Genomic DNA, 27,648 nt, shown 5'->3' on the forward strand with positions numbered 1-27,648 from the left:
TTTTTACAATTTTCTATGGTCCTTATTTGCTTCCATACCTGACAAAGTTATCAATAAAATACCATAAACGTGGATTATATCGCCACACTGACTATAATGCATACAGTAACTTGTGGCTAAAACATTAGACGCATTGTTACAAGTAAATTGTGTTGTTAAATATATAGTATAGAAATTGGTGGAATCATTCTAACAGGAACATTGACAATAATGTCAAAAAACACCTCAAATCCCAAGTTAAAAGTCTACTGCTGCAATCCTCTCCACGGATCAAACCTGGCAGGCAGGGCGCGGTTGTGGCCAAACACTTGATGCCAAAATAGAAGGAGAAAGTCAGATGTGGTTTCTTCTTATTGCTGCAGCCTGTGTGCAGAACTCAGGCGAGGTGTTGACTTAAAAATAAAGAGCGAATGTAAGCTCTTCTCTCACATTGTTAGTGTAGATCTTGAAGGATTAAGCCAGAGAAGTAAATGAAATAACGATATATTGAATTTTACATCAGTAACATGTTCCAGGAAAGCCAGTCTGTGTGTTTTGTGATATATTGTTGAACGTAAAGCTGGACTAAAACCTCACGTATCCTTTGCAAAGGCTGAAAAACTAGTTCTCCTTACCTGGTGGTGTCTTAGTAGGCCTATATCAAGACCTTCAATACTTGTACTCATGTTTTGTCTTTCACACTACAGTGAATAATAAGTGTATTATTCTAAACAATGCAACTCTGTGAGACCTGGGAAAGAAGGCCCTGATGTCATCTGCATATCAAGGCCACGGTGGCCATCAAAGTTATTAAGTTTAGAAAACAGGAGAATTTCAGCCCCAAATGCTTCTGTACCCTCCAATAAAACACATCCCTTGTGTTGTGAAAAGTGAGTTGTGCAGGATGCGACTTTGGCAAAAAAGTTTCAGGGTAAAAAAACAGTGATAATCCTCCAGACTGTTGGGTGTCAGAAACAGGGATTAGTTTATACTCCGTAGCCAGTTTATTAGGCACACCTAGCTGAAACTTATGCCGTCTGATACAACAGGGAGTCAATAAAACTGACTTTCATTCATGGTTTAATGTTCAGGTTTGGTTGAAATTGTTTAGAGAGGTCTTGATCCAACCTTAGTCATTCTGGAGGCTGCAGTTTGTGGTCCTGTTGATCCCCTTTTATATCACTTCTGTAAATGTAACAAAAGGCTTCTTAATCACCTTATTTCATTTGCATGTGTATTTATTTGTGTATGCAGGTTTGTTAATGTGTGTACAGTATGTAACATGTTTTCTTTTATGATTAGATACACTTTTCTCACATTGTATTTATGTAATGTCTTTGTTTGTGTGTTTTCCATTTTTTACCTTGAAAAGCACTTTGCAGTCTCTGGTTTTGCTAAACTGAATTATTACCAACTGTATTATGTTTTACTGAGAGGTGTGTCTAACATACACTGATATGAATGGAAAAATAAGAAAGACCCCTCACAGGGCATGAAGGGAGGGTTTACTTGAGAATGGTGCTTTGAGACCAGCGTACCTAATAAACTGGCAGCTGAGTGCGTGTGATGTAGATGTAGAGAGGATCAGATATACTGAATGAACCAAACACTAACACAACCGTTTCTTCTTGTTTAAGCAAAAAGAATTTGGTTTATGTAGAAACAAGCAATGTTTTTCAACTGGATTTCCCTCTTCTTGAAAAGAGTTAAAGCTCATATTAAAAAATAACAAAGAAAAACAAATGAATACCCGTCCCGTTGCACCCAGAATCACCACCTTCTGAAGAAGTTTGCAGAGGTTACTGACAAAAAGCAAAGGGAACCTGGGGGGGGACAGCTCACAAGGGAGATAGATATAAGTGTACAGTACATATATATAAAATATAAAATCTGAAATATATTTTATATATATTAAATTGTGTTAGGGTTCAGTCTCTTTTACTACACAGCATTAAGGTGGTGTGTCTGATTATCTTTTTTTCATAATTTTTTTTTTCCCCCCAAATCCTACTATATAAACCAGAGGAGAGTCAAAGCAAAACAAATCAATCAAGGAACAAACAAATGTGGGGGAAAAAAAAAACCCTAAGCAGACAGACGTAGTTAAAGCCACAGACGAAAGGCCGCCCCCCCCGATCCGATACACCCCCCCCCCCCCCCCCCCAAGCCTCCAGTGGAGGGGTGAGCCAGCATGGACGAGTCGGGACCGACCCGTCCAGCTGTACAGCGCAGTGAAACATAACTTACATATTAGCTCATTTTTACACGTACAGTCGTGATCAAGGCACAGGGATCTTCTACAAGTTATTTTTTTTTTTTTTTCTTCAATAAAGTTGTACAAAATAATACATTTTACAGTCTGTACAAGAATAATAGTCCAGCAGTAAAATAAAGACAGACGTACTTAAAGCCAGGAGGAGGACAGGAAGTGGGACTGGGAGAGGTGAGAGAATAAGACGAAGGGTGAGGAGGAGGAGGACGTCGTGTGAACAGGGAGGGGGGGGACTGATGAGGGCTGGAGAGTGAGAGTGTGTGTGTGTGTGTTCCAGGTAATAATGTTGCATCCAGTCGTGATATGTAAGTCATTTCTTTTTCTTCATGCTTTCCTTTTTCTGTTGTGTTTTTCTTATTAAATAAAACCTTATTTTCCATATGTTGAGTAGTTGTCAAATAGCAGCAGGTGCGGCGAGGATGTATACGTGTGTGTGTGTGTGTATATATATATATATATATATATATGTGTGCGTGTGTATGTGTGTGCAGGTAGGAGGGTTTAAATGGTGCACAAAGGCAGATCACACACACACACAGTGTACACCAACACACAACATGGGGTAAAAACTAACAAAAACTTCAAAGTTGATTTGTGTTATTACAGGAATATATAATATATATTTATACATACATACATATATGTGTGTGTGTATATATATATATATATATATATATATATATATATATATATATATATATATATACACACACAAACACATATATGTATGTATGTATGTATGTATGTATGTATGTATGTATGTATGTATATATATATATATATATATATATATATATATATACACACACACACATACACACATATATACTGTATATTTATACATACATATATGTATATACATATACATATTTATATACACACATAAATATATATATATATATATATAGCTTGGTTTTTTTGCTCTGCATGAAGTTCACTGGTATGCATGAATTTATGCATTGTATTTCTTCTTTTCTTCCCTTGCTTGTTGTTGTCTGCTGTCCCTCCTCGATTGGTTTCTTGAAGAGCAAGTCATGTGAGCCGCGCGTGGTCTTATGATCGAGTCACGCTCACGTCCACAGGCAGCCGTTACTCAATTAGTCCGTCTGCTCGGGACACAAAAAGGCTCACAGCTCTCCTCGGTATCAGTTTGCAACCCTCCATGTCCATTGTTCCCTTCTTCTCCTCCCCCTACGTCGTCTTCAGCACGCAGCGGATAAACTCCTCTCTCTCAGAATACATTATTAAATTCAGCCTCCAACAACTGTTCAAAGCAGGAGGACGTAGTTTTAAGAGGGTCTGTGTGTGTGATATGAGACATTAAAACCTAACAAAGCGCTCTGAATGGCTGTAGTGTGTGTGTGTACCTGCAAGTATGTGTGTGTGTGTGTTGATATATCTGAGAGAGACATAGAGATCTGAAAGGAGGGATAGCCTGCACTGAGGGATTCCAGTCTCGACCCTCTTTCCTGGGTCAAAATGTAGCAGAGTACAGCAGTCAGTCCTAGCTGATGGTTGAGGACAATGTTGGTGCATCTTTAACTGTTTCCTTTAAAAAAAAAAGAAGAAGAAGAAGAAGTCTTTCCGCTGTTCTGATTCTCTGAACCGGGAGAAGTTGTATCAGGATGGAGGGGAGGGCTCAGCTGTTTGGTGAAGTTGGGGGAAGTGGAGGGAGTGATTGGCTAACTGGTCGTAGGGGGCGGAGGAGGAGGAGGGGGGTAAGTAGGTTGGGGGGTGGATAAGTAGGTTGGTAGGTGGATAAGTAAGCCGGACCATCACAAGAGCTCGTACTGCCGTAGGTGCATCCTCTGTATGATGTCGCGACAGTCATTGAAGACGCGGCGGATGTTTTCTGTGTCAACCGCGCAGGTGAAGTGGGGGTAACAGTAATGGCGTCCGTCCCCGCTGGCTGTACTGATCCTCTGAGGAAGACACAAAAGTACACAAACGTTAGTGTTGGCACGGCCGAGGAGAACCGAAGAGCTGTGACAACACGGCTTGTAACGGTGACGTCTTTCTACTTTGGACATTCTGTCCAACTGCCAAAAAATGTACATTTAGTTACTTAAAAATGTAAAATGTTGATCAAATGACTGTGGATGGAAGCTTTGTACACACCAGAAACTCATCCCGAATGAAGTACTTTGCCTTCGTGACTCGGGGATCCTCACCTGGCTCTGGTATTGCTGTGGAAGAGGAACAAATCCGGTCACAATAAAGTCATTTTTGCCCTGAGCCATTATCTTACACTTATTGGTTAAGATAGAGCTACGTGTTGTTTAATCCTGAGCATATTTCTACTATGCAACGTGGCTCATCATCCACACCAAACCATTTGAATGTGTCTGTTAAATCCACGGACAAATGTGTGTTATTATTTATTATATCAGTGTCGACCTCTTACCATCATCAGGCGTAGTGTAGCGAAAAATCTCCGGGAAATAGTTCTCAATTTTAGATTTCCCTGCCAGCACCTTCTCAGCGAGCAGGTCCTGTTTGTTCAGGAAGAGGATTACCGAAATGGTCCGTAGCCACCTGTGGAGGGGAATGAAGACTCAGGTCAGTGCCAGATTTTTTTGGGACCCCCAAAAAGACGTTACAGGTCTGTTGCTGGAGAGTCCCCACTTTTACAGTGGCATTATGTTCTAATAGGCTCTGGCTGAAGGACAAGGGAATCATTTTCCCTCTGGACTGCTGGGCTGAAAAGGCCTGAGAGGCCTTTGAAGAAGAAGAGGAAGGACTCTGTATCCAATCAGCGTCTTCTCCCACTGTACATACGTGCATCCTGTTTGTAAACTGTACTTTTCACCTCCGTTTTCAGTTTGTTTGTCAGCAGAATTACAGAAGAACTACAGGCTTTCTAGTTTAAAGGGGTCCCTCATATTTGTCTTTTAGTGAAGAACCTTTGGTAAATAGCACTTAAGCGATCCTGTGGTATTAAGGTGCAACTAAACTGAACAGAAATGTCTTAATCTGTGACCAAAGAAATAGACTTCTTGACAGAGGAAAATGAAGAGCCATGAGAAAAAGAGTGGCTTCAGTCTCACGACAACAAGGCACTCAATACGTTTTACTATGTAACAAAAGTACAATATAGAATTAATTAATTGAGAAAAAAACACACGTCCCAAGACGCCTAACACCAATAAGAGGTGATTCAGGTTTAACATAAATAAATATTCTTATCGAGGTTTTATTTTTTCATGCATCAGCAATAAGTGCTACAGTGCCGCTCAGAGTGTCTGACAGCAGAAACTGTGCTGACAGGTTTTAGAGATGCATTAAACAGTATAACTTTACTTTTGTACAGTTTAACTAATAAATACTGTACTGGTATTACATTCCCAGAACAGTAGTGTGTATGAAGACTGTGCTCGTGACATGCAGTGTGGGAATGCCACACGCTTGTCACTCACTTGACATCATCCACCACGAAAAAAAAACAAACTTTCCGTCACAAGTGATTATTTCTCCATCAGAATATTAGTATCTATGATTCTCACCTGTTGTTCCAGATGTTCTTGAAAAGGTTGAGGGCTTCCTGTAGTCTGTTGGTCTGATTGTCTTCTCTGATCACCATGTTGTAGCTGCTACTCGCCACCACAAAGATGATGGCTGTCACATCTGTGTCACACACACACACACACACACACACACACACACACACACACACACACACCCACACACACCAAAACATTATAGGCTACGATCAACACGCAGAGGATGAGTTAAACTATCCAACACTCCTGATTAGCTTTAGATTTAGAGACACACAAAGACATGCGTCTGGCAAAAGAATGAGTCACTGATCTTCTTTCTGTATTTCATAAATAGTTTCATCACTACAATAAAGCAGTTCAAGCTGCAAAAACGGTACCGTTAAAACACTGGATCCATTTTCGACGTTCATCCCTCTGACCTCCGACATCGAACATACTGTGAGACAGAGGAAGTAAAGAAAGTGAAATATGTCACATGACAACAGATGAGAAACAAGACCGTCTCAATCAAATAAAAGTAAAACATTTCAGGAAAAACACATTCATTCATTCATGAGGTTTATTATTTAAATCACAATTAGAATTGCTTTTGGATTCACATCTTTACTTTCTCACCCGACAATGCGATAAATACACTTTGTGGTAACTCACTGGAAATTGACTTTGTCTATTTGAAATCGCGTCTCAAAGATCCCAGATGTCAGCACTCTGCATCTCAACAGGTCCTGAAGAACAGAGACAGAACAGGACAGTGTTAGACAGTTTGAGATAAATATAGAAACGGATACGTAGAAGAGAGATGTCAGGAAGATGGACCTAAGATTGTAAAAGAGGGGATAACAAGGTTTAAGATGAGACTATAACAGAAGAAGAGGAAATAAACTCATGGGCAACAAGTCTCTTTTGACTTATAGATGAAATAAAACTAGTCAACTTATAGACGGTTCATCTATCAACAAAAGGACGTTGAAGTGTCCAAAATCTTGATTACCTTCTCACCATAAAGTAAACTATAGTGTCTGTTATAGAAGTAGTGAGTGAGTGACCGAGGAAGTGAGTTAGGATACAGACAATAGGACATTTTCAGATTATCGATAACTGTCCCAGTAAACCCATAAATCAGTGTGACAGGCACAATATTCGTAAAATGAAACTGAAGCAGCTAAACAGAGCTCAGCCTTCATTAACTGTATTTTATACATCTGTGCTCTTCATGCTGTCACATGTCAAATCAATGTCTCATGTGAAAAAGGCCTTTGTTTGGCATTTATCTTTCCTGATAAACAAATTAAACAATGAATCAATCAGCTGAATGGTTAATTGACTGTTTTGGCACCACAGAGCACAGATGCAGGCAGAGAGCGCTTTAACATGACGCTGCAAGTGTTTGTGTGCTGAACATCTCACCTGATCAGTGGGCGTGTAGTCATTCTGTCTCACCATATCGATCCTGTCTAAGAAACTGCAACATGAACAGAAAAATACAGCCGGTTAGATCTCAGCTGCTGCGCTGCAGGCACATAATCATACAAAGAAACAAGAATATCATATATACATAATAACACAGTAAAACATATCAATATTTCCACTGGCCAAATGCATCTTTGCAATACATTTAGCAGTTGTGGGCGCAACCACAGAGGCCATTTTCTAAATCCTATTATACTGACTAACTTATTATGCTGTGGTGATGTACATAGTGAGAACAGTATGGCCCCCTAACACACACACACACACACACACACACACACACACACACACACACACAAGTACATCCCAGTGCATTAGTGCGAGCAAAAGAAAGATGGAGGACGGCGGTCGCTGAGCGGCCACCAGGGGGCGTGTTTCTTTTAATTCACAGGGAGATCAGTCTGAGTCACCAGCAGCGTTTGCTCTGTCAGACCAGAGGAGCCTCGTCAATGGAGCTGCTGTAGTAATACTTGCACAGGAGGAGAGGTGTGTGTGTGTGTGTGTTGGTGTGTGTGTGTTGGTGTGTGTGTGTGTGTGTGTGTGTGTGTGTGTGTGTGTGTGTGTGTGTGTGTGTGTGTGTGTGTGTGTGTGTGTGTGTGTGTGTGTGTGTGTGTGCACATCGATGTGTATAGGCGTGGGTGGGAATGCATGCCTACGGTGGCATCGGATTTGCACAGCGCATACCTAAATGAATGCTAATTGTTCCAATGAACTGGCCTACATAACTGCCGCTTTTCAAGGTGTGTGCGTGTGCGTGTGTGTGTGTGTGAGCTGCCCTGATACTTTCATGATGACTGTATCAAAGAAAGGTACTTTTACATGAGCACAACAATGTTCCTCTCATGCATCCCGGGCTGAAGTTTAAATAGACTAAACATCCCTCCTCATGTACAACGCGTGAGGACTGAGACAGAGTTTTAAATGTCCTTGTTGTCCAGACAAAACTCTCAGATGCACAGAAGAAACATTATGCGGGAGGATGGACACAGTGGACAGAGGAGTGGGCTGAACCGAGGCCACACCGAGAGGAATTTGGTAATTATCTTTAAGCTTCGGCGGCAACTATCATACGTGTCCCACGAGCCTGCATGGATGGGACACTGGTGCTGCTGGTTTTCCCACAACAATCCTCTGAAGGGCGACGCAACAACACGTCAGCAGAGAAAGAATCCTCTACAGAAGCACTCACGAGGCATTCATGAAGAGGTCTCACTGCATTTAAGATCACCGATCGTCTCCTGTTTACACATTTTTAAACATCTACAGAGTAAAGCGCCTGCAAAGAGCCTGAATTGAGTTTGCTTGTGTGTCATCACAGGTCCCCGACTTTTGTCATGTGAATTCACAAAAATACAATAATACAATTTAACACATTGGCAAAATACAGCATTAAGGCATAGAACGTTAAAATCACAACAAACAAGTATTATTGTTATATGTAAACTACCTGCCTGACTGCATTTTCAGCACCATCATGATCAAAAGTGCCATCTCAAGTCAGTTTGGGGATAAACAAGAACATAATCTCCCGTCATGGTGGATTAGGCGGTAAAAATACGTTTTAAAAATGTATTTACTGTCTTTACCTATTTAACGATTCACTATTCTGATTGGTTCATTTAAGAACCACTTATTAAAACAACCAGTGCCCGATGAAACACAGCAGTACTAAAACTCTCTCTGGGTTGCAACACAATTAAAGTGATGGGAAAGCAGAAGAAAAAATTTGCCTTTAATATTTGCTTGTGAATGACTCGATATCAAACATATTCAGGCCTCTAAAATAAAACAAATAAAACATGTAAAGGGTCACAACAGAGCAGATGTATGCAAACAGCAGCAATGGAGTTGCAAGCAATAAATTGCTGTATTTCTTTAAAGAAAGGCTTCTTGCAATGCTGTCTGCTTTGACTGATCGTCTGCCCGGCAAAGGCAAGACGCTTGCTAGTAGCTGCCTCTCAGGCCGAAGGTATGCAACCCCCTCTGAGATAACTAGGAATGTGGCAGGCAGGGGTGAAATGTGACAGGAGGGCTGCAGGTAACACTGAGAGGAACATGGGGGGGGGGGGGGTCTGCGGAAGCTACAGCACTGGACGGACGGACGGACGCACAGACGAAAGGAAAACAAAAAAGACAGAGTCGGGGAGAAGAGAGCGTCGGTGTGAGACTAAAAGAGAAACAGAAGAGGACAGAAAGTTTGGGAAACAAAGAGACGCCCACGTGCATATTTCCGCACAAATGCACGCTATATAAAAACACACACACACACACACACACACACACACACACACACACACACACACACACACACACACACACACACACACACACACACACACACACACACACACACACACACACACACACACACACACACACACACACACACACACAATCAAGCAGTCTGGTACCATCGGCTCTCTGCAGGGGCCGAGTGGCTCAGCTGTTCCCGGGGCACACCTGGAGTCCTCGGTGGACAACTATTCAGCTCCAAACAACTTCACCCACCTCCAACATCCTGCGCGTCGAGCTCCCACGGCACATAAATAACCTGGATGTAACAAAATCTTAAAAGCCGACAGACTTAACATGGCTGCCGACTGCGGAGGCCAAACTGGTGTTTGTCTACAGCTGTGGTGTGAGGCGGCGTCACGCCCAGGACAAACACACCGCTCAGTTTTTAGCAGTTCTCCCTATTAATAGGAGTATAGCGCCAATAATAACCGCGCCTAGTAAGATGAAGGAAGTTATAGCGGCTGCCCCAGTAACGGAGAGGTCTGCGGTGTTATGAATAACCTGTCAGGGTTATTCTGGGGTAGCAGACGGGCCGAGATAAACTCTGGATATACACACACACACACACAGGGCTCTTGTCTGGTGAGTGAAAATAACCCCAGTGTTTACAAGAAAGGATCAAGTCTATTCTTTTTAGCCTGCTTTTCACTTTGGTATAGCCGATAGCAGGTCCAACAATATCTATGTACTTTAATATGTTTTATTGTATTGCTTTAGATGACCCTGGACACTTTAAAAATAAATCTTTAGTAAAATTCACAACAAATACACCAGTTTAGACTAGATGTTAAAAATAAAATGAATAATTTCCCAAATTTAAGAGGCAACAAAATGTACTTGTGCAATTTTCTTTTTATTCATGTAATATCTAAAGCTTCCTCCTCAAACAGACAGTTCTCAAAATATGTCTCGTACTCCCGCAGGAGGCCACGTGTTTAAACTACATCCACTTCGGACGCTCAAAGTCTAAATTGCTTCGACTTTGATTTAGTTGATCCTGTAAATTCCCAAACATTCCATGCTGGAAGGACTTAAGAGGCATCAACAGCAGCTGATAACCCTCCATCCAATAACGCATGAACTCATCTTGGTAAAGTGGCAGCATTAGCACAAAGGATTACCCAGATCATGAGCGAGTACACATCTTCAGTTCTAGGATTTACTCTTGTGACAGTGTTGACTCGTCTGGCCTCCACACGTACAGCTGCACTGGAAATAGGCTGAATTATTAGCTTCATGAATAAGATAACATAAGCAGGTTTGAAGCTACTGATTCAATCATTTAATATTCACCTCGTGCGAACATATCAAAAGTTTTGGGCATTTTTTTTTTACATGGTTTATTATGATACAAACAAAGAACATCTGGGGACTTTTGCCCTGCATATCTCGCTCGCACACTCGCTAAAAAGCTCAGCATAAAAAGAGCAATAGTTTAATGTTAGGTAACACTTAGCAACAGGTAGGAGGGTTTAAATACAGACCCTCCTTAGATATATCTGTGATGAGTCACTAATAGACTAAAAATAGTTTAGTACAAATGTCACTTATATTTATACTTAATATGGAGTTAAAATAGTACATTTATTTCATATAGCCCTTGTTTAAACTTTAAGTAACACAAAAAGACAGCTTTTATGAAATCCTTCTCATTAAGAAGTTCATCCAACTTATTGTTATTATCATGAAGTGTTCACGCTAAATTGCACATCTTAGTTTCAAGCACTGCAAACACATTTGAATCAGTTCTTTCAGGACACTGAAATCAGACTCTGACAACAGAAAGACTGAAGCTCCACAAGCCTCGAAAACACCAAAGTCACAAAAGTCAGAGAATGGACTCTGCTCTTCCTGAACGGGGGAAAGATTCACAAGTCTTTACTGTTTCTCCGTACGTTAACGCTTCACTTTGAGAGCCGACCGAACCAAAGGCTTCACCAGCCGACCCCTCATCAGAGAGACAGAGAGAGAGAGAGAGACAGACAGAGAGACAGACAGAAAGAGAGAAAGAGAAAGAGAGGAGGCTGTGTCTGACATTACAGCGCTGCTCCAAAAATAGATCCCTGGCGCCCTGGCCAACAGCTTGGTTGTCATGGCGACAGAACCACAGGCGCTATAAATAGACAATCGGCTCCAAATCTTGTGAGACTGGAGAGAGGCCAGAAAGAGGGAGAGAGGAGAGGAAAGAAAGAATGATAGAAGAGGGGGAGAGAAACAGAGCGAGCAACAAAGGCACACACACACACACACACACACACACACAGGGAGAGAGGAGAGGAGAGAAGAGAAGAGAAGAGAAGAGAAGAGAAGAGAGAAGTGCAAGAAAGAAAAAAGGAACAAAGAAGAAAATGAAGAAGTTAAGAAAAGAAAGGAAAAATTAAAATAAAAGTGAAGTAAGAATATACTTAACGAAAGAAAAGTCAGAAAGAAAGACGAACATATGAAAGAGAAACCACACAACAAACAGATGAGAAACTAAAAGAAAAAAGAAGTCGGAAAGAAAAAAATAATGGAAGAAAGAAAAAAGAAAAGTTTAGAATAACAAAAAAAAATGACAGGACGAAGACACATGTTGGAAGGAAAACTGAATAAAACAACAAAGACTAAAAGTAAGAGAAGGATGTATGATGATGAGGAAATGAAACAAAAATATTACACACAAAAATGGACAAATTACACAAGACCAACGAAAACAAAATAAGAGAAAGAGAAAGAGTAGCGCTATACTGGGAACACCGGTTAAACAGCAGCATTCAGACATCTCGCTCACCTTCATCACTTCTAAAGTGTACCAGACTCAAATCACAGTTTAACATCTGCTGCTTTAAACACATTCACAATCACACCACACTAAATATAGACACTAAACCCCCCCCCCCCCCCCACCAAAAATACTAAATATTCAGTTTTTCTTGGCCCATCTCTAAACACCCCCCCCCCACCCCCCCCACCTCTCCATCCTCGCGATGAGTCAGAGACTAAATCCAAGCCTTTCTCTGTCCCTGCAGAAACACAACTACACATCACAGAGACAGAGAGAGAAGGGGGAGACAGAAGGGGGAGGATGCCGGAGAAGTAAATGAGGGGGACTCCGGCACACAACGGTATATTATCGCCGGGCGAAGATTTCAGAGAATGGACGGATAACAAACAGCGGCTGGTATCACAGCCAGGCGACCCATTGAATGTACGGGACGGTCCGTCACGTTCCTCCTCTCCCGTTTCACAAGATACACCATCCTCTAATCTCACCTGGTGAGGGACAGCTCTACCTTCCTTCATATATTAATCTACTCATTGTGATAAGGTTGGTTTGAAGTCTTTGATCAAAACTTGGTGCAAGGTCTAAATAAAAAAAGGAAAGTAACAAACTAACTTACCAACTATACGTCGATCTAGCCTCTTCATTTTGCTCTATAAGTGCACCAGATTGATACATTTAACTTTAATATGTACATAATTCTCTCACGGGGCAGCATGAGCCTGACCACCCCAGACGTCCGAGGTTCGTCCACCGCAATCTCACAAAGCTCCGTGGGAAACACTGCAATATACGCTGCAATATACACGGATCTTTATAGTGAGGGAGCAGCTGTACCGGTCACGTGAAGGCTCTACATTGCGAGAAACGTGCGTTAATTAAGTGACAAATTCACTTACCATACCTCCACCTGTCTGTCACCAATTAGGCACCCCCACTTTAAACTATCACCATGCCTGTAGAGCTATTCATCAATCGAGATGGTTTACATTACGAGTCTCTCGTCCATGAGTAGATGCACACTTCCTTCTTCACAACCAGGTCTGTGGATCATCTGCAGTAACTCGGTGATGATTTCTGAGAGGAGACATCGCCGTTGAGTTTTTATCCAAATGTATTTTTGAGTGCCACTTGGTTCCATTTTATTCGAGAGAAGACCGACATCTTGATGGCCGATATCTCCAATACGCAGCTACTCACACAACGAAACAATGTAAATTGATAAATAGTTCTATATTGTGAGCACCGTTTTATTTACTTGTATGCATTTGGGGTTTTGTGCCCAAACAAAACAAAAGCAGCAAATTCTCACATCTGAGAAGCTGGAACCAATGAATGTTTGGCCTTCTTGCTTCATAAAAGTCTTTATGATTGATCAACAGTAGGGTTGGGCAATAGAGTTTAACGGTACTGTATACCTTAAGACAATATCAATTTCTTATAAAAATTATTGAATATAGCCGCATTATGCCTTAATATATCCAAGCAAGTAAGGCTGACCAGTTAGCACAACAACAAGGCCACTAAACATGCTCATGACAACAAGGCCTTCTTCATACAATCAAATGAGGAAATGCTCTGGCACCTTGAATATCATGCATATACACATTAAACTAATACTTGTTGCTGCATTGTCAAGAGCATGTCACAGGTAAAGAGTTCAGAAGGCTTCTATCACCACTCTTACAACTGTAGAGTTATGATCTCAGTATGGATGAAGCAACAGAAACCTCCATCTTGTCAGGGGACACAGTCACATTGTTTGGACTTTATATGTGAATTGACTACAGTTGAACGTCCACATGTAATCAAGGCTGACAACATCCTTGCTAACAAAGTGTGCGACCACACACAGTGTTAAAAAAAAACATCAAAAACACATCATATAGGAGCGTGACAGAGCAAAAACTCAGTTTGGGAAGCTTCAGTGACTTCAGAGGCACCTAAGCATCACTGCCCCGTCAACTTCTTCTTCCCTTTTTCTATTTTTATCAGGACATGAATCGGATATCATGTTGTGTTGTTGTTGTTGTTGTTGTTGTTGGGGTGGTCCTGACTTTTTGCCCCGCACTGATCCAAGGTTGACATTTCCTTTTCTTGCAAACAACCTTCATCAATAATGCTGAAGTTGTCTCTCTCCAAACACACTCGCTCATTCTTTCTCCTTCTGCAGCCTGCCCGGGTTAAAAATAGCTCTCCCCTCTCTCTTTCTCTGCTTCTCCGTTTACATAAGCACACAGAGGGGGGAGGGGAGCACTTCCGGTCTGGCCACCCAGCCCAGCATCTGATCCATAACACTGGGGCTGCTGGGTGTGGGAGAGAGGAGAGAGGAGAGGAAGAGGAGAGGAGAGAGGAAGAGGAGAGGAGAGATCCTGCAATGCAGGGAAGCCCTCTTTCTATTTCAATCGGTCTCTGTAATTCTTTTTCTTTTCAAATGCTTCTGTCTCTGCGTTAGCTTGCACCGCTCTCTGTCCACACATCACATTTCAAAAGGACGGTAGGAGGGTTTGTACAAAAACATAGAGTACCACACACTTAAGTGACTAAACACATGTCATGCATGTGTCTTCAGTGACAAGGACACAGGCAGACATGCAGGTACTCGTTCTTCACCTGAGCGCTTCTTTTTTTCTTCTACTTTTTACTACAACTCTGCTATATTTTTGAGAGAAGTATTCAAATTCTATTCCACTACATTTATTTGTTTGTCCTCTTTTTCCCCACCCTCATTAATCATCTCACGACCACCCAGATTGATCTTGTGACCCTTCGGAGGGTCCGGGCCCCTAGGTTGGGAACAGCTGGACTAAACCTTTACATAGAGTAGTTAAGACGAGCTCATCCAGCTATGACAGTTTACTGTTACTTCCAAATTGATACACCAGTATTGTATATGTCTCTCACAGGGGACATTTTTCTGCAGAATAAGCACTTTTTTACTTTCAATACTTTAAGTACATTTTGCTGGTAATATTCATGTTATTTCACTTAAGGAGGAGTTTGAATGCAGGACTTTTACTTAACACACAACACACACATGTGACCACTGCATGCCTTATAACAGAGGCAGGCCTGATGGATCAAAAGGCGGATAAGAAAAAAACCCCAGAAAAGATAAAAGAAAACGTTTGGAAACGGAGGAGGGAGAGCTGTGACGAGGGAGGTTCGGGAAACCGAAGTATTTTTGGTGGGAGGGCTGACGGATCAAACACGTCTCGGCCTTCGTGGCAAATACTTTTGATACATAAAACACTGAAATTGACAAGAGTCAGCAGAGACAGCACCAAATAAATCGCTGTCACCGACCAAAGACATGCACATAGACAAACCAGCAGCTCGGTGTCTTAGCTGTTTGGCAGAACTGCTGAGAACCGACTTCACTGCAACCTAATAGAAACGCTAGTTATTTACCGTCACATAACAGTTTGTCATTGCTCAATACAGAGCAGGACGATCTGCCACCGAGGGCCACAAACTATTAAAGGATCAATTCAAGGACAACCTCTATTTTTCACTAAATCTCACGGAAAAGACCAAAAACAACCCCAATACGGTCTCCTCTGTGCCGTAGACCTTCACTTAAGTCCAACACACTATAGAGTCTGCAGTCCAGCTGCTCCGAGTCGCTGTTCTTGGACACAGTGGCGCTTTTAGCTAAATGCTAACATCAGCATGACAACATGCACACGATATCAACTGTAACGTGGTGATGTTTAGATTGCTGTCTACCATGTTAAGCATCTTAGCTTAGCATGTTAGCAAGCTAACATGTTCTAATTAGCACTTAACACAAACTGCGGCTGACAAACCAAAGTATTGGACATTTTGAAATGTAGACCTGGTGTATTTCATGGTAGCGCAACACGTGGACACTGCGGCTTACTGTCCGTGCTGTGACGCACTAGAACAGACACACCGAGTAGCTAGCGCAGAATTCACGGTCACCTCATGAAGCTCGGCACTTTGCCCTCACAGTATAAGCAGAGGCCGAAAACGACCAAACACCCCACAGTGTGATTATATATGCGCGTGGACTAAAGTGACACAGAGAGGAAAAGGGAAGTCTGCCTCCACTTAGATGTATGTGTATGTTTGAATGCAAGTGCATGTATGAAGGTGGAAAGGAAAGGAAAGGGGGCTTACTACTGTGCGCAGTCAATGAGTTGATATTCGTTGGACCTATCCCAGCAGGCCCGCACACCCTCGTCCTGCCAGAGGATCTTTGTATGGTCGTAAAACTCCTGGAGAGAAAGAAAAGAGGGGTCTGGATCAACAGAAACTACTAAAACACTTGGCAGGATGTCGGGTGAATTGTTGGAAAAAAATGCAGGTTGCTTATTTAGACAATGTTTGCGAATGAACTAAGCTGCTCGCAGACAGCCCCGAGGGAGAAGACTCAACATTTTCCTGAGGTTTTAATCGTCGATCGACCGAAAATGAATCAGCAACTTTGATAAATTAATAATAGTTTTTTTTTTAAAAGCAAAAAGACCAAACATTTCCTTCTTAAATGTCAAGAATTGGTGCTTTTATTTGTATTACATGACAGCAGTTTGAATATTTTTGTACGGTTAAAATGAAAACATATCGGAACGTGTCACCTTGGGCTGTGGGAACGTATAACAGGCATCCGTCACTATTTTCTGATATTTTATAGAGAAAAAGATTCATCACGAAAACAATGAGCAGATCATTTGATGAGGAAAATGATTGTTAGTTGGAACCTTAAAAGAGGAGGAAAGAAAAGAGGAGAGAAATTGTGTTAAAGCAACAAATGACCGACTTCACACATTGGTGGATGGTAATGTGGGAGCGAGTTGGTATCATTTCCCGTCAAAGTCTTGATGGGTGACAACGTTTACAGACAGATGGAGGGAGGCGGCGGTGCTCGCTGGCTTAGTTTGTAGTTAGCGGCCGGAGAGGAGAGGAGCAGCAGAGGAGCGGGGCTCCGGCCGGAGGCAGGAAACAGAACAGTTCAGCGAGTTCATGAAGAAACGGAGAGCTTTGTACGGAGACAAGGCTCGGCTGTCACTACACAGGGGCCTATCTCCTCACTACCATCTACAGCGGGTCACATACAGCACAGATACGCCATTATGAGCCCTGCAGTCACACTGCGTACAGCCCGAAAAGAAATACTTGATGGGACTGAGAGTGGGCAGGTTTTGCGGTGGCCGACATGTCACTGACGAATACGTTTGGGGAAAAATAGATGTGACGACTGAGGTGGATAAATGAGACGAGGTCCGTTTAAAAGCAGCAGTGCTGTTTGTCAGATATTTACTTTTTTTCTCACTACAAAACTGTGAAACATGAGAAAGAACTGATTCATTTTTACCCCAAACATGATTAGGGATAAAAATACAAGAGGTAAACAAAGTCTAATTTGCAGACAGAGTACTTAGCATAACAGTAAAGTTGACCTATTAGCAACAACAACCAAAAAACGTTCATATTTGTGTTATCTTTGTCATCCTTTGCTCTTATTTCCTTAACCCTATTCACTTGAGAGCTGAAGTCAGATTCTAGCTAAAACTAGGAGGCCTCAATACCAACCGGGACGAAAAGTGTCCCTGGTCATTTACAGACAGAAATAGACTAAAGTTCTTTTAACTAGTGAATGCATGTTGTTGCTCTTAATGAGCAACCACAATGAGATGTGGGCACGGCAGCAACCGGTCTAAGCAAATAACCTCGGTACCATTCCTTTGTCAACTTTTTTTTGTCGTTGTTGTGAATAATAACTAAAAAGGATTACGGATTAGAAACGAAGCTCAAAAGGAAATCAAGACTTTGGAGATTGAATCCAGGCTGTGTGATTGTTTTCCCTCCCTCTCTTCCTCCTCTGCTGAAGGCAGAGTCAACCAGTCCAACTGGTTTCCAGTGGGCCCTCAGGCTCGGAGAGGGGGAGCGGGCTGAGGAGGAGGAGAGGCCGAGCCTATTAAATAGTTCTCTACTGTATTCCATTTCCTTAACAACCACCTGTTCACTTCAACGGGCCGAATGGAGAAGCCAAACCTTTTGCTTCTGGGAACCGATGGTTCCTTAAAACGTGGCTTCAGGTAACCAGCCGTCAGTGTGCTGAACTCAACATCTAAACTAACAGCTGTAGCACTGCTCTAACCCTCCACAACCCCACATGAACACCTCAGTAACGGAGACAATGTCAGGAGACTTCGTGTTGCTTACACACAAATACCCTCCCTGCTGCTGGAAACGGCCCGTTTCAACACGGAGTTCTTCTACTTCACATCTATTCTCTAAATGTTGGTTCCACTGATAACTTAAAGCTACGTATCACTAGTTTAAATTTGTGAAACTGGTAAATCTGCGAACGCACTTCCTTTGTGCCATCATATAATAGATTTTACACACATTTCCCAGTAAAGCTTCGTTCTTTTTATTGTATATAATGTGCATTTTTATACTTAATTATTTTATTTTTCTTTGATGGCTTAAATATATCTTTGCTGCTGTAGCGAACAAATTTCCCCTTGCGGGATGAATAAAGTATCCATCTATCTAAATAAGACATTTGAACTTAATTAGAATGTAAAATGAGTTTGATTTATTAGGAGTTGGACTGCTGGTTGTGTCCTTTTATTCATATACTGAAATATAATAAGAATGTTTTAATTTTCACATTGAACTAAAAATCTATTTTCATTATCGATTCCTCACAATTTCCAAATGCAGAATATGACATATATTCAAAAGTCTTGTTTTGTTTGACCAGCACTCCAAAACATAAACATTTCACTAAAGTAAAACAGAGACAAGCAACAAATCTTTTTTTTTCGTTTTTAGCGTTCAGCTTGAAAATGACGTAAATCATTAAATCAATCACCATACTTGTCACCGACTATTTTTGCCATCAATCAACTAATCATTGTTGTTTCAGCTCAAACGAAGAACTTCATCATAATTGGTTTGCTCTTACTACCATTTTTGAGTCTCGTAGAGCTCGGGGGGGTGGGGGGGTGGGGGGGGGGAGCCTCTGTGTTTCTGGAGGACAGGTCCCTTGACACACATCGAGGGTTATTACACACAATTAGTGTTAATGGGCTGAGCGGATCTCTCAGGTGAGAGGCTCATTCAATCGACAGCCTCCCAGGCGGAAGCACACCTGCTGATTGCTGAATCCCTGCGCGAACACACCCGGTGGACTTATAGAGACGCATGACGGCTGCATGGGAGGTTCCAAACCAAAATGTTTCCAAATGCTGCCTCTGGTAATAAGGTGCATTACCTCGATGATACAACATCGACCTCCAGATGACGTTAGAAAGAGGTTATTAGCATGAAGTGGGACTTAAAATTGATAAAAGGAAAAGAAAAACTAGTGCAGAAGTCAGAGAGTCGGAGGTAAAGTGCAACTTACCGAAGGAAACTCAAAGTCCTTCTGGATGACTTGGTTGAGGACATAATCGATACGGCATCGGTTTGCAGGACAGGCGATCTGGCATGGCGGTGTGAGCGTAGTCATGGCAGCCACAATCGTCTGGATGGAGGGAACAAAATTCATAAAACAAAGAGTTTCATTTAAATGTGCTGCGTGTTCATTTTGAAGGTTAAGCATAGTCTGAAGTTCATTACTCTAGATTTTAAAAGCATTCAGAAAATCAGTTGTTGAGTTCATTTATAATAATCTATCATCAATTCCTTATTCAGCCCTAAAAATGGGAAAATCTCTGAATTTGCTCAGAAACACAGAAGGAAACGTGTTACAAATGGGTCAAAAGATCAATCTCTTACCTCTATAGCTTCTTTAATGTTGTTTTTAATATCGTGAATTTTCTGTTTTTTCTCCCTGTGAAGAGCAAACAAGGGTTATTTTTTTGTACACAAAAGCATCATTTAGGAAGGTTAACGGTGAATATAGACCTTCACTTTGCTTAAATGTTAATAAAACGTGACTATTTCCAAAGTCTCCACAGGGAACTGGAGAAAATAATCCCCAACAAGCCGGAAATATATCAGCTGTAAAAGCAAACAAGGATAAAATACATGACAAAAAATAAAACAGCTCGATTACTCCAAGATAAGATAAATAATGTTTTGTTTCTTCTGTCGTAGAGCCAAAAGGTTTTGGTTGGAATTTGCTGTGTAACAAAAACTGGAGGTGAATTATATCAGACATCAGTGTTATGGCGGCTCCAGCTGCACAGATACCTTTATTTTGCTGACCAAGTGCAACTCCTGAATGTATAACTTGCTGATACGAACAGCAGAACTCAGAAAGTAACACAGACTTTCACTGTACATGTTAGGGTGTTTCTCTAAACCCAATATAAACAAACACACACAGCTTGGCACTTGAATGTATGTAATCTAACGTCACACGTGTCTTTTCAGAAACCAGACAAAAGGAAAGCTTGACAATTGAAGGTGAGCTTTGGTCCTGAAATTCCCCAAATGAAACAACGAGCTGCTTACACACAACCAGGTACCTGCATGGAGGGATTTCTGCTGCATGACCCACAGCAAAACATCCCAGAATACCAGAGCAACACCAAGCATAAAACACATGTTTGTTACGTTTAAGGGCACTGTGCAGTACATGTGAGCAGGAGGATTTCAAATTAAAAGCATGGATGAATGTGTTCTGTAATCAAAACCCAGACGATAGATGTTGTGAAGACAACAAAGTTTCAGCCTCGAGACGGTATTCATATTTCCTCGAGACAATTCTCTGTTTGTTAGTGAGCATTTTGAATTGTCTATTATTATTATTATTGGGTGATACCGACATGATATTTAGAACCTAAATTAAGATAATGTGAAACTGAATAACAATTACTAGCAGATTTATTAATAATGAAACTAATTATTACCTGCAGCCCGATTTTACAATATATATATATTTGAATAAACAAGAGATGCTCTAAGACAACAGAGGGCCTCAAAGTCTCTGGTTTCTAGCAGCTGGGATGAAGTCCAAAGGAACCAGATTTCAGATTACTTCACAAAATGGCAAAGAAACATCCTCAATCTGATCATTTCCTCAAGGGAAGGAGACGTTTGAACTTAAGAGTGGCTTCCAGAGAGCTCGCCTCGGCTCTTCGTTCCTTTTTTTCCATTCAAATTGACAACAAAGAGACTAAATTCCTGCTCTAGGACCTTAATAAGATTATAAAACGGAAACAAACACTGCTCCTCTCGCCCTCATCCCTCCTGTGTCACACCCTCTGCTCTTGTCCTCATCCTCCCATCATCTGGCACTGACTGGCACTACCCTGTACCCGGGGGGGGGGGCTTTCCGGGCCCCAAAGAGAGCCACAATTTCCCCCGGAGCTAAACGGGACTGTGGACACCAGAGCGTCTGGGTCTGTGAGCAGCAACTGTTTGATGTGACCCAAAAATAAGCGCATGATGATGATGCTCCCTGCCCCCCCCCCCCCCCCCCAAAAGAAAAAAACCTTTCTAGGAATCGGATGATCAAGAATAGAAAAATGTCACTATTGTTTCCATTGCGTCAACTTGGGATTGAGTTTTAGGAAATTCACAAGGCAGGGTGGCTTAAAAGCAGCCGGGGCAATGTTTCCATGAAAACCTCAAACAGATAACGCATTCATTTAACGTTTTTATTTACTCCAAAATATTTGTTTACCAGCCGCGTGATCAGTTTCAGTTGATTAAGATCCCTTTAAGGTTTCTTTCTAATAATCAGTACAATTATAGTTCAATGTCACGTTAGAAAATAAGAGGAAAAAGATTCAAAAGGAAAGCTACATTATAATATTTAAGCTAGAAGAATGGTGAGATTAGTAACACATGGTTATTGTTAGTACTGTGGCGCTAAGGACATCATGAAGATTGAGATACAATAGAGCAGGGGTCCCCAAACTTTTTCCTGTGAGGGCCACATCACTGAGCATATCGTTTGACCTGGGGCCCGATTATGGGGGGGGGGGGGGGGGGGGGGGGGGGGGGGGGGGGGTGCTACGTGCGTGCTACTCGCAGGTGAGCGACTGTTGCATCGTGCGCGCGGATCGGGGCGGAACACCGCCGTGCGCGATACAGAGAGCAGGGGAATTGAAAACGCGCGACCATGTAGTGACAGACATGACATGCCGGCGTGTAAATAAATTAAGCACAAGTACTCGTCCTTCAAGCTCCCGTCTCTCGGCTCTTCTACTTCTTCTACTCTTCTACTTCTACAGGGTGCGCGCATGACAGCTCTCATCTCGTTCGCCCCCTGGTGGTTGGCTGATTCAGGAAGCGTTTGATTTGATATGTAGCAGAGCACGTATTTTAAACGTTAATATCGCAGACGATCATGCTCATTTAATCGTGGCAGCCAAAATCGTGATCGCGATTAAAATTCGATTAATTGTGCAGACTGAAAAAAAATCATAATGCGTCTCTGGTATTGTTCAGGGGGCCGGACCAAATGTGGAGGCGGGCCGCATCCGGCCCGCGGGCCGTAGTTTGGGGACCACTGCAATAGAGTCTCGGATTGGATCATTGTTATAGTGATATTTCCTATTAATCTCGATTGATAAAGTAATTATTTAGTCTATGAAATGTCAAAGAATTGTCGGGGAAAAAAAGTTCAAAACAACTTTATCAAAAAGTCTTGTGTTGCCTGACCAACAATTCAAAAACCCAGAGACATTTACTGAGAATTTACTGTGAGAAATATTTAAAATATACATTTTTTTAATCTAACGTTGTATACTATAACAGTAGCTATGTCTTTAAAAATCCATGCTCATTCTTAAAGCTTTGCCCTGTTGTTTGTCTTCACTGTCGTTATTTGACAATAAAGTTTCAAACTAACCAACTCATTTCATGCTTCTAGCTGACTGAAGCAGACCTGCATGCCACTAATACCACTAAAGCTCAGTCCTCACGTCATATCTTGTAGAAGCACCAGTAGTCCTCCACAAAAACACATCATCAAGGCATTTGGTCAACAAATATTTTCATATCCGATCCTGTAAGTATCCTAATTACCAGTTTCTCACCTACAGTCTGTAAATAAAACCGCTAAAAACATGTCCTAGTGGTTTAGTGATGTAGTGAGCTGAAGGTGTGTGAGATTAGGGTGACCAACACTTACTCTGCGTTGAAGCCATTAACGTGCAGTATTCGCATCTGTTTGACTATCGTGCTTTTCCCGGATTCACCGGCCCCTGAAAGCGGAAAGAGGACAGAAAAACAAGTGTTTATTAAGAGTTTAACACAAAAAACTCCTTTAAAAGAGCAAAGACTAAAACATCCAGAATGGGGATCCATGAAACGAGTGGGTGATGGTTCACAGCTTGTGTCATTGAATGCTGGATCTGTGAAGGGCACTAGTTACTTTTTAAGGATTTTAAATAAAGATTATAAAAACAACACACTGCTAAAGATAAAACCAGTAATCCCAAACCTTTAGACATGTTGACAGTGTGTAGATGGAGCCCCTTGTTTCATTTGTCTATTCATTGTAAGCAGATCAACCAAAAGCACAGATTTCTCCTCTAAACCGACTGTCTGAAGAGGTAAAACTAGCAATTAATTCAGAAAGTAGCAGACAAGAGAAAAGTCCCAACAATGTAGACGAAAAAAAAAAAGCTACAACAGTAAAATGCTACTTATACATTGTTGCATAAGTGTTAACAATCCCATAATGTGATGCGTTTTCTCTACAATGAGCACGTTTCATACGTTAGGTACATTTAGCTGATAATACTCTCAGTTTAGGTAGGAGGTTGAGTGTAGGACTTTTACTGAAGCAAAGGGTCTGAGGATGTCTTCCACCACTGCTTCCAGATGTGAGCGGGGCTCTCAGCATCAGGGAGGAATCTGTCTAACTGGTGGACGAGAGTAGTTCAGAATATTGTCAAAGATGTAATTGAGCCCTGATAAATACTTTTAAGATGTCATTCTCCATAAATGTGCCATGATAAAACACGTTAGACGCTCACAGATGTTCGTGAGGAAAAGCAAAGAGGTCCTTCATGCGTCCTAGCGAACTGACAATAACAGAAGGCAGGCCAAAACATCTCCTCACCTGGACACAAGGAGCTAGGGTACAGGCCTGCACCTTAGAGCCCGAGTGTAAGTGTACAAATCTAGGATCGATTTCAGATTAGCATGAACGGGACACTCCCATTAAGGGAAGCTAGTAATCCTCATAGTGATCCTAATTTGCCCTCCGCACTACAAGAGGCTTGGCGGGACGTAGAGGCCTGGACGATAAAGACAGAAATAGACTCATCAAATTATAAATAGTAGAGCGTTTCTTTTTTTTTTTTCAACGACTGATTAGAATATACATTTCCAGAGCGGCGGGTGTGAAGAGGATTACGCAAAAAGGTGAGCTCGTAATCTGAAACATGGCATCAAACATGGAGCCTACAGGCCCAACGACTGAAGGTGAATGCACACTACACGCCTGTTGGTGTTGCCCCCCCAGCCCCCGCATGCTGCCTTCATCTGTCTGTCTGTCTGTCCCCCTGTCTGTCTGTCCCTCTGTCTGTCTGTCCCTCTGTCTGTCTGTCCCACTGTCTGTCTGTCCCACTGTCTGTTTGTCCGTCCGTCCCTCTGTCTGTCTGTCCCTCTGTCTGTCTGTCCCACTGTCTGTTTGTCCGTCCGTCCCACTGTCTGTCTGTCCCTCTGTCCCACTGTCTGTCTGTCCGTCCCACTGTCTGTCTGTAACACTGTCTGTCTGTCCCACTGTCTGTCTGTCCCTCTGTCTGTCTGTCCCACTGTCTGTCTGTCCCACTGTCTGTTTGTCCGTCCGTCCCACTGTCTGTCTGTCCCTCTGTCCCACTGTCTGTCTGTCCGTCCCACTGTCTGTCTGTAACACTGTCTGTCTGTCCCTCTGTCTGTCTCACTGTCTGTCTGTCTGTCTGTCACATGTTCTGTAATCATGCTCCGTAATGACCTGTGAGAGCAGCAGACAGACCGGCTCTTCAACTGTCCTGTGTCAAGACACTGGTGCTGTAGTGACATCATGTCATTGCATCATATATTGATTTTTTTAAACATAGGTACAATCTGAAAAAAGGGATCTATTACATTTATATCCACAGGTAAAAAAAAACAAAACACTGGTATTGTTTTGCAGGATGCAACAATTCAGCACAAAATGGGCCCTAATTGAACACACACACACATTAATGGTGAATTGTAGAGACACCTACCTAATAGCAGTAGCCGGTGGGTCGCCCGGTATATCTGTTTGTCCTTCTGGAGCTGCTTCTCTATCTTTTTGTTGGCTTCCCTCTGTGCCTTCTCCTCATTTCGTTGGTCTTCGGTCTTACTATTGCCAAGACAGCCCATCTTCCCAAAAACCCAGTGATGGGTTCAGGGGGAGGCAGGGTGGATGTGTGTGTGTGTGTGTGTGTGTGTGTGGGGGGGGGGGGGGGTGAGGGAACGAGGGAGGGAGGGTGTTGATCAGAAGAAAAGTCAAATCAATCCTAAATTCCTGGACTGGCTCAGCAGAGGAACACCTGGCTCAAAATGGGTGACATTTGTGTTGCCAGATGACACAAGATGTAAAAAGCTGTCAGGTAGTAGACGGTGGGCTCCACCGGGCTTTTGGCACAATATGGATCGAGGGATGTGGCTATTTACTGGGAATTTATCAACAGGAGATCACTCCAAAAAAAAGAAGAAGAAGAGCAGCAGAGCTCCGATGCCGCCCTCTCTCTCTCAGACGCTCGATTCTCGTGTTTTTCACTGTAAATCCGCAATGAAGTCATCAACATTGATACGAGAGTGGACGTGGAATTGCCAGCCTTGCAATGTACATGAATGAACGTGTTTCCGTTCCCTTAAAATGTATATTTTTTTATTTAAACACCGGGTTTAGAACACATACTATAGTTTTTTCTCCACGTTATGATTAATGTTCTTAACAGACGTCTCCTCCGGAGCCCATCTTCGGCAGATATCTCACACTGCCATTCAATTCATTTACACTTACAACCAGATTTGTATCGACCCCTTTTCTTCCTCCCCCCTTCTTTAAATATATATTTAAGTTATTATTTTAGGGGGGGTGTTTGCAAATCCAACTAACAAATGAATGTAATTGCTCTTAAAAAGACGGGATGTGAATCACCAGCTTCACCGGGGCTTCTTTCTCACAACCGTCACATTATACACCGTTTCTTTTTTCTTTTTTGGGGGGAGGAGGGGAGTTGTAGTCGTTATCAATAATATCCTGTTTTTAGTCGATGTCAAAATGATTTCCTCTCCCCTTCAACAGATGCTGGTGCTTGCTTTTCTTTTTTTTTTGCGGAGGGTTTGACCAGAGCCCAGAGAAAAAGGCCGCTTCTCCGTCCTCTCTCTCTCTCTCTCTCTCTGTCACGTTAATTTGTATTTCTCCTCACATCGGAAAAGCTTGTCCGCGCGAGCAAAAGGCAGTTGTTTTTTTTGGCAGTTAGATGTCCTTGAATGTGACGCGGTATCCAGGTGATAGTCGTAGAAAATCCTCCGTTATGTCCCCGTTTGGCGCAGGTACAGCCCGCTGTCAAGTCTCTCCCCGTGAGTCCGTACGGTAGATTGTGGTTACATGTGCATGATACATGAACGTACCGCGGTGTTTTCACTCACTGGTCCAACGGCGAGACATTTGTTTTGCTTTACCGCCGAGAGGCCGCGTCTGCTCCGGTGAGCCGGTCGGGGAAATGAGAATCGTTTCTTTGCGGTGTTACTCTGAATTATTCTTACCCTCTTTTTTCTCTGAGAATTGTACATTGAGATAGATAGCGCTGAAGAGGTGGGGTGGGGCAAACGGCTCTCACGGAACCCTGGGAACGAAGAACTGTGGTCAAGTTCCGCGTGACGAGAATTTCAACTTCCGGTGGGAACTTTAAAAAAATAAAGCCCCCATGGACGCTTCATGCCCAAGATGATAATAATACTAATACTAATGCTAATGCTAATACTAATAATACTAATAATTATAGTAATGGCAATAACAATAATAATAACGTTTATTTGTATCGTACCTTTCAGGAGCAGACATCACCAAGTGCTTCACAACAAATGACAAAATAACTTGAAATGCAGACATCAAGTATAGTAACACAAAACATTTTTAAAAATCTGGGTTTAAGCAAATGGGTCATGAGCTGTTTTCAAAGTCTAGGAGCTATTACTGCAAAAGCACATTCTTATTTTGTCTTGAGTCTGGTGCGAAGAACAACCAACAAACCCTAATCAGAGAACCCCAGAGACCTGCTGCGGCTGCAGGGCTGCAGTATCTCTTAGATGCCGGTCTGACTATGCAGGGCTCTAAAATGTTATCACAACATATATACAAAATACAGAGTTTCTCTGTGTTAGAATGAAAACACCAAATTCCAACTGTTCCAACTATAGTGGAAATCAATATTCAGCTTGATTTCTAAAAAAAAATAACAGTTAAG

General features: G+C 42.1%; 1 protein-coding gene across 1 annotated transcript; it reads right to left on the bottom strand.

Moving 5' to 3' along the window:
- Window positions 1-3,035: 3,035 nt before the first annotated feature.
- Window positions 3,036-26,983, bottom strand: LOC306694362 (guanine nucleotide-binding protein G(s) subunit alpha-like). Its single transcript, XM_079157165.1, has 12 exons — window positions 25,414-26,983; window positions 23,343-23,415; window positions 20,033-20,087; window positions 19,659-19,778; window positions 16,421-16,518; window positions 7,159-7,213; window positions 6,403-6,476; window positions 6,129-6,187; window positions 5,755-5,875; window positions 4,656-4,786; window positions 4,370-4,437; window positions 3,036-4,173 (listed from the first exon to the last, which is right to left on the bottom strand). The coding sequence occupies exons 1-12, from the start codon at window positions 25,550-25,552 to the stop codon at window positions 4,027-4,029; spliced, it is 1,140 nt and encodes a 379-aa protein (XP_079013291.1). The 5' UTR covers window positions 25,553-26,983; the 3' UTR covers window positions 3,036-4,026.
- Window positions 26,984-27,648: the final 665 nt, after the last annotated feature.

The sequence above is a fragment of the Pholis gunnellus genome, assembly GCF_910591455.1.
Source record: "Pholis gunnellus genome assembly, chromosome: 3".
Lineage (NCBI taxonomy): Eukaryota > Metazoa > Chordata > Actinopteri > Perciformes > Pholidae > Pholis > Pholis gunnellus.

Coding starts and splice junctions, on each gene's coding strand:
- LOC306694362 (XM_079157165.1), bottom strand. CDS start 25,552: ATGGGCTGTCTTGGCAATAGTAAGACCGAAGACCAACGAAATGAGGAG. Junction 20,088..23,342: donor GTTAATGGCTTCAACGCAGA/GTAAGTGTTGGT, acceptor TGCTCTTCACAG/GGAGAAAAAACAGAAAATTC. Junction 6,477..7,158: donor ACTACACGCCCACTGATCAG/GTGAGATGTTCA, acceptor TCTGTTCTTCAG/GACCTGTTGAGATGCAGAGT.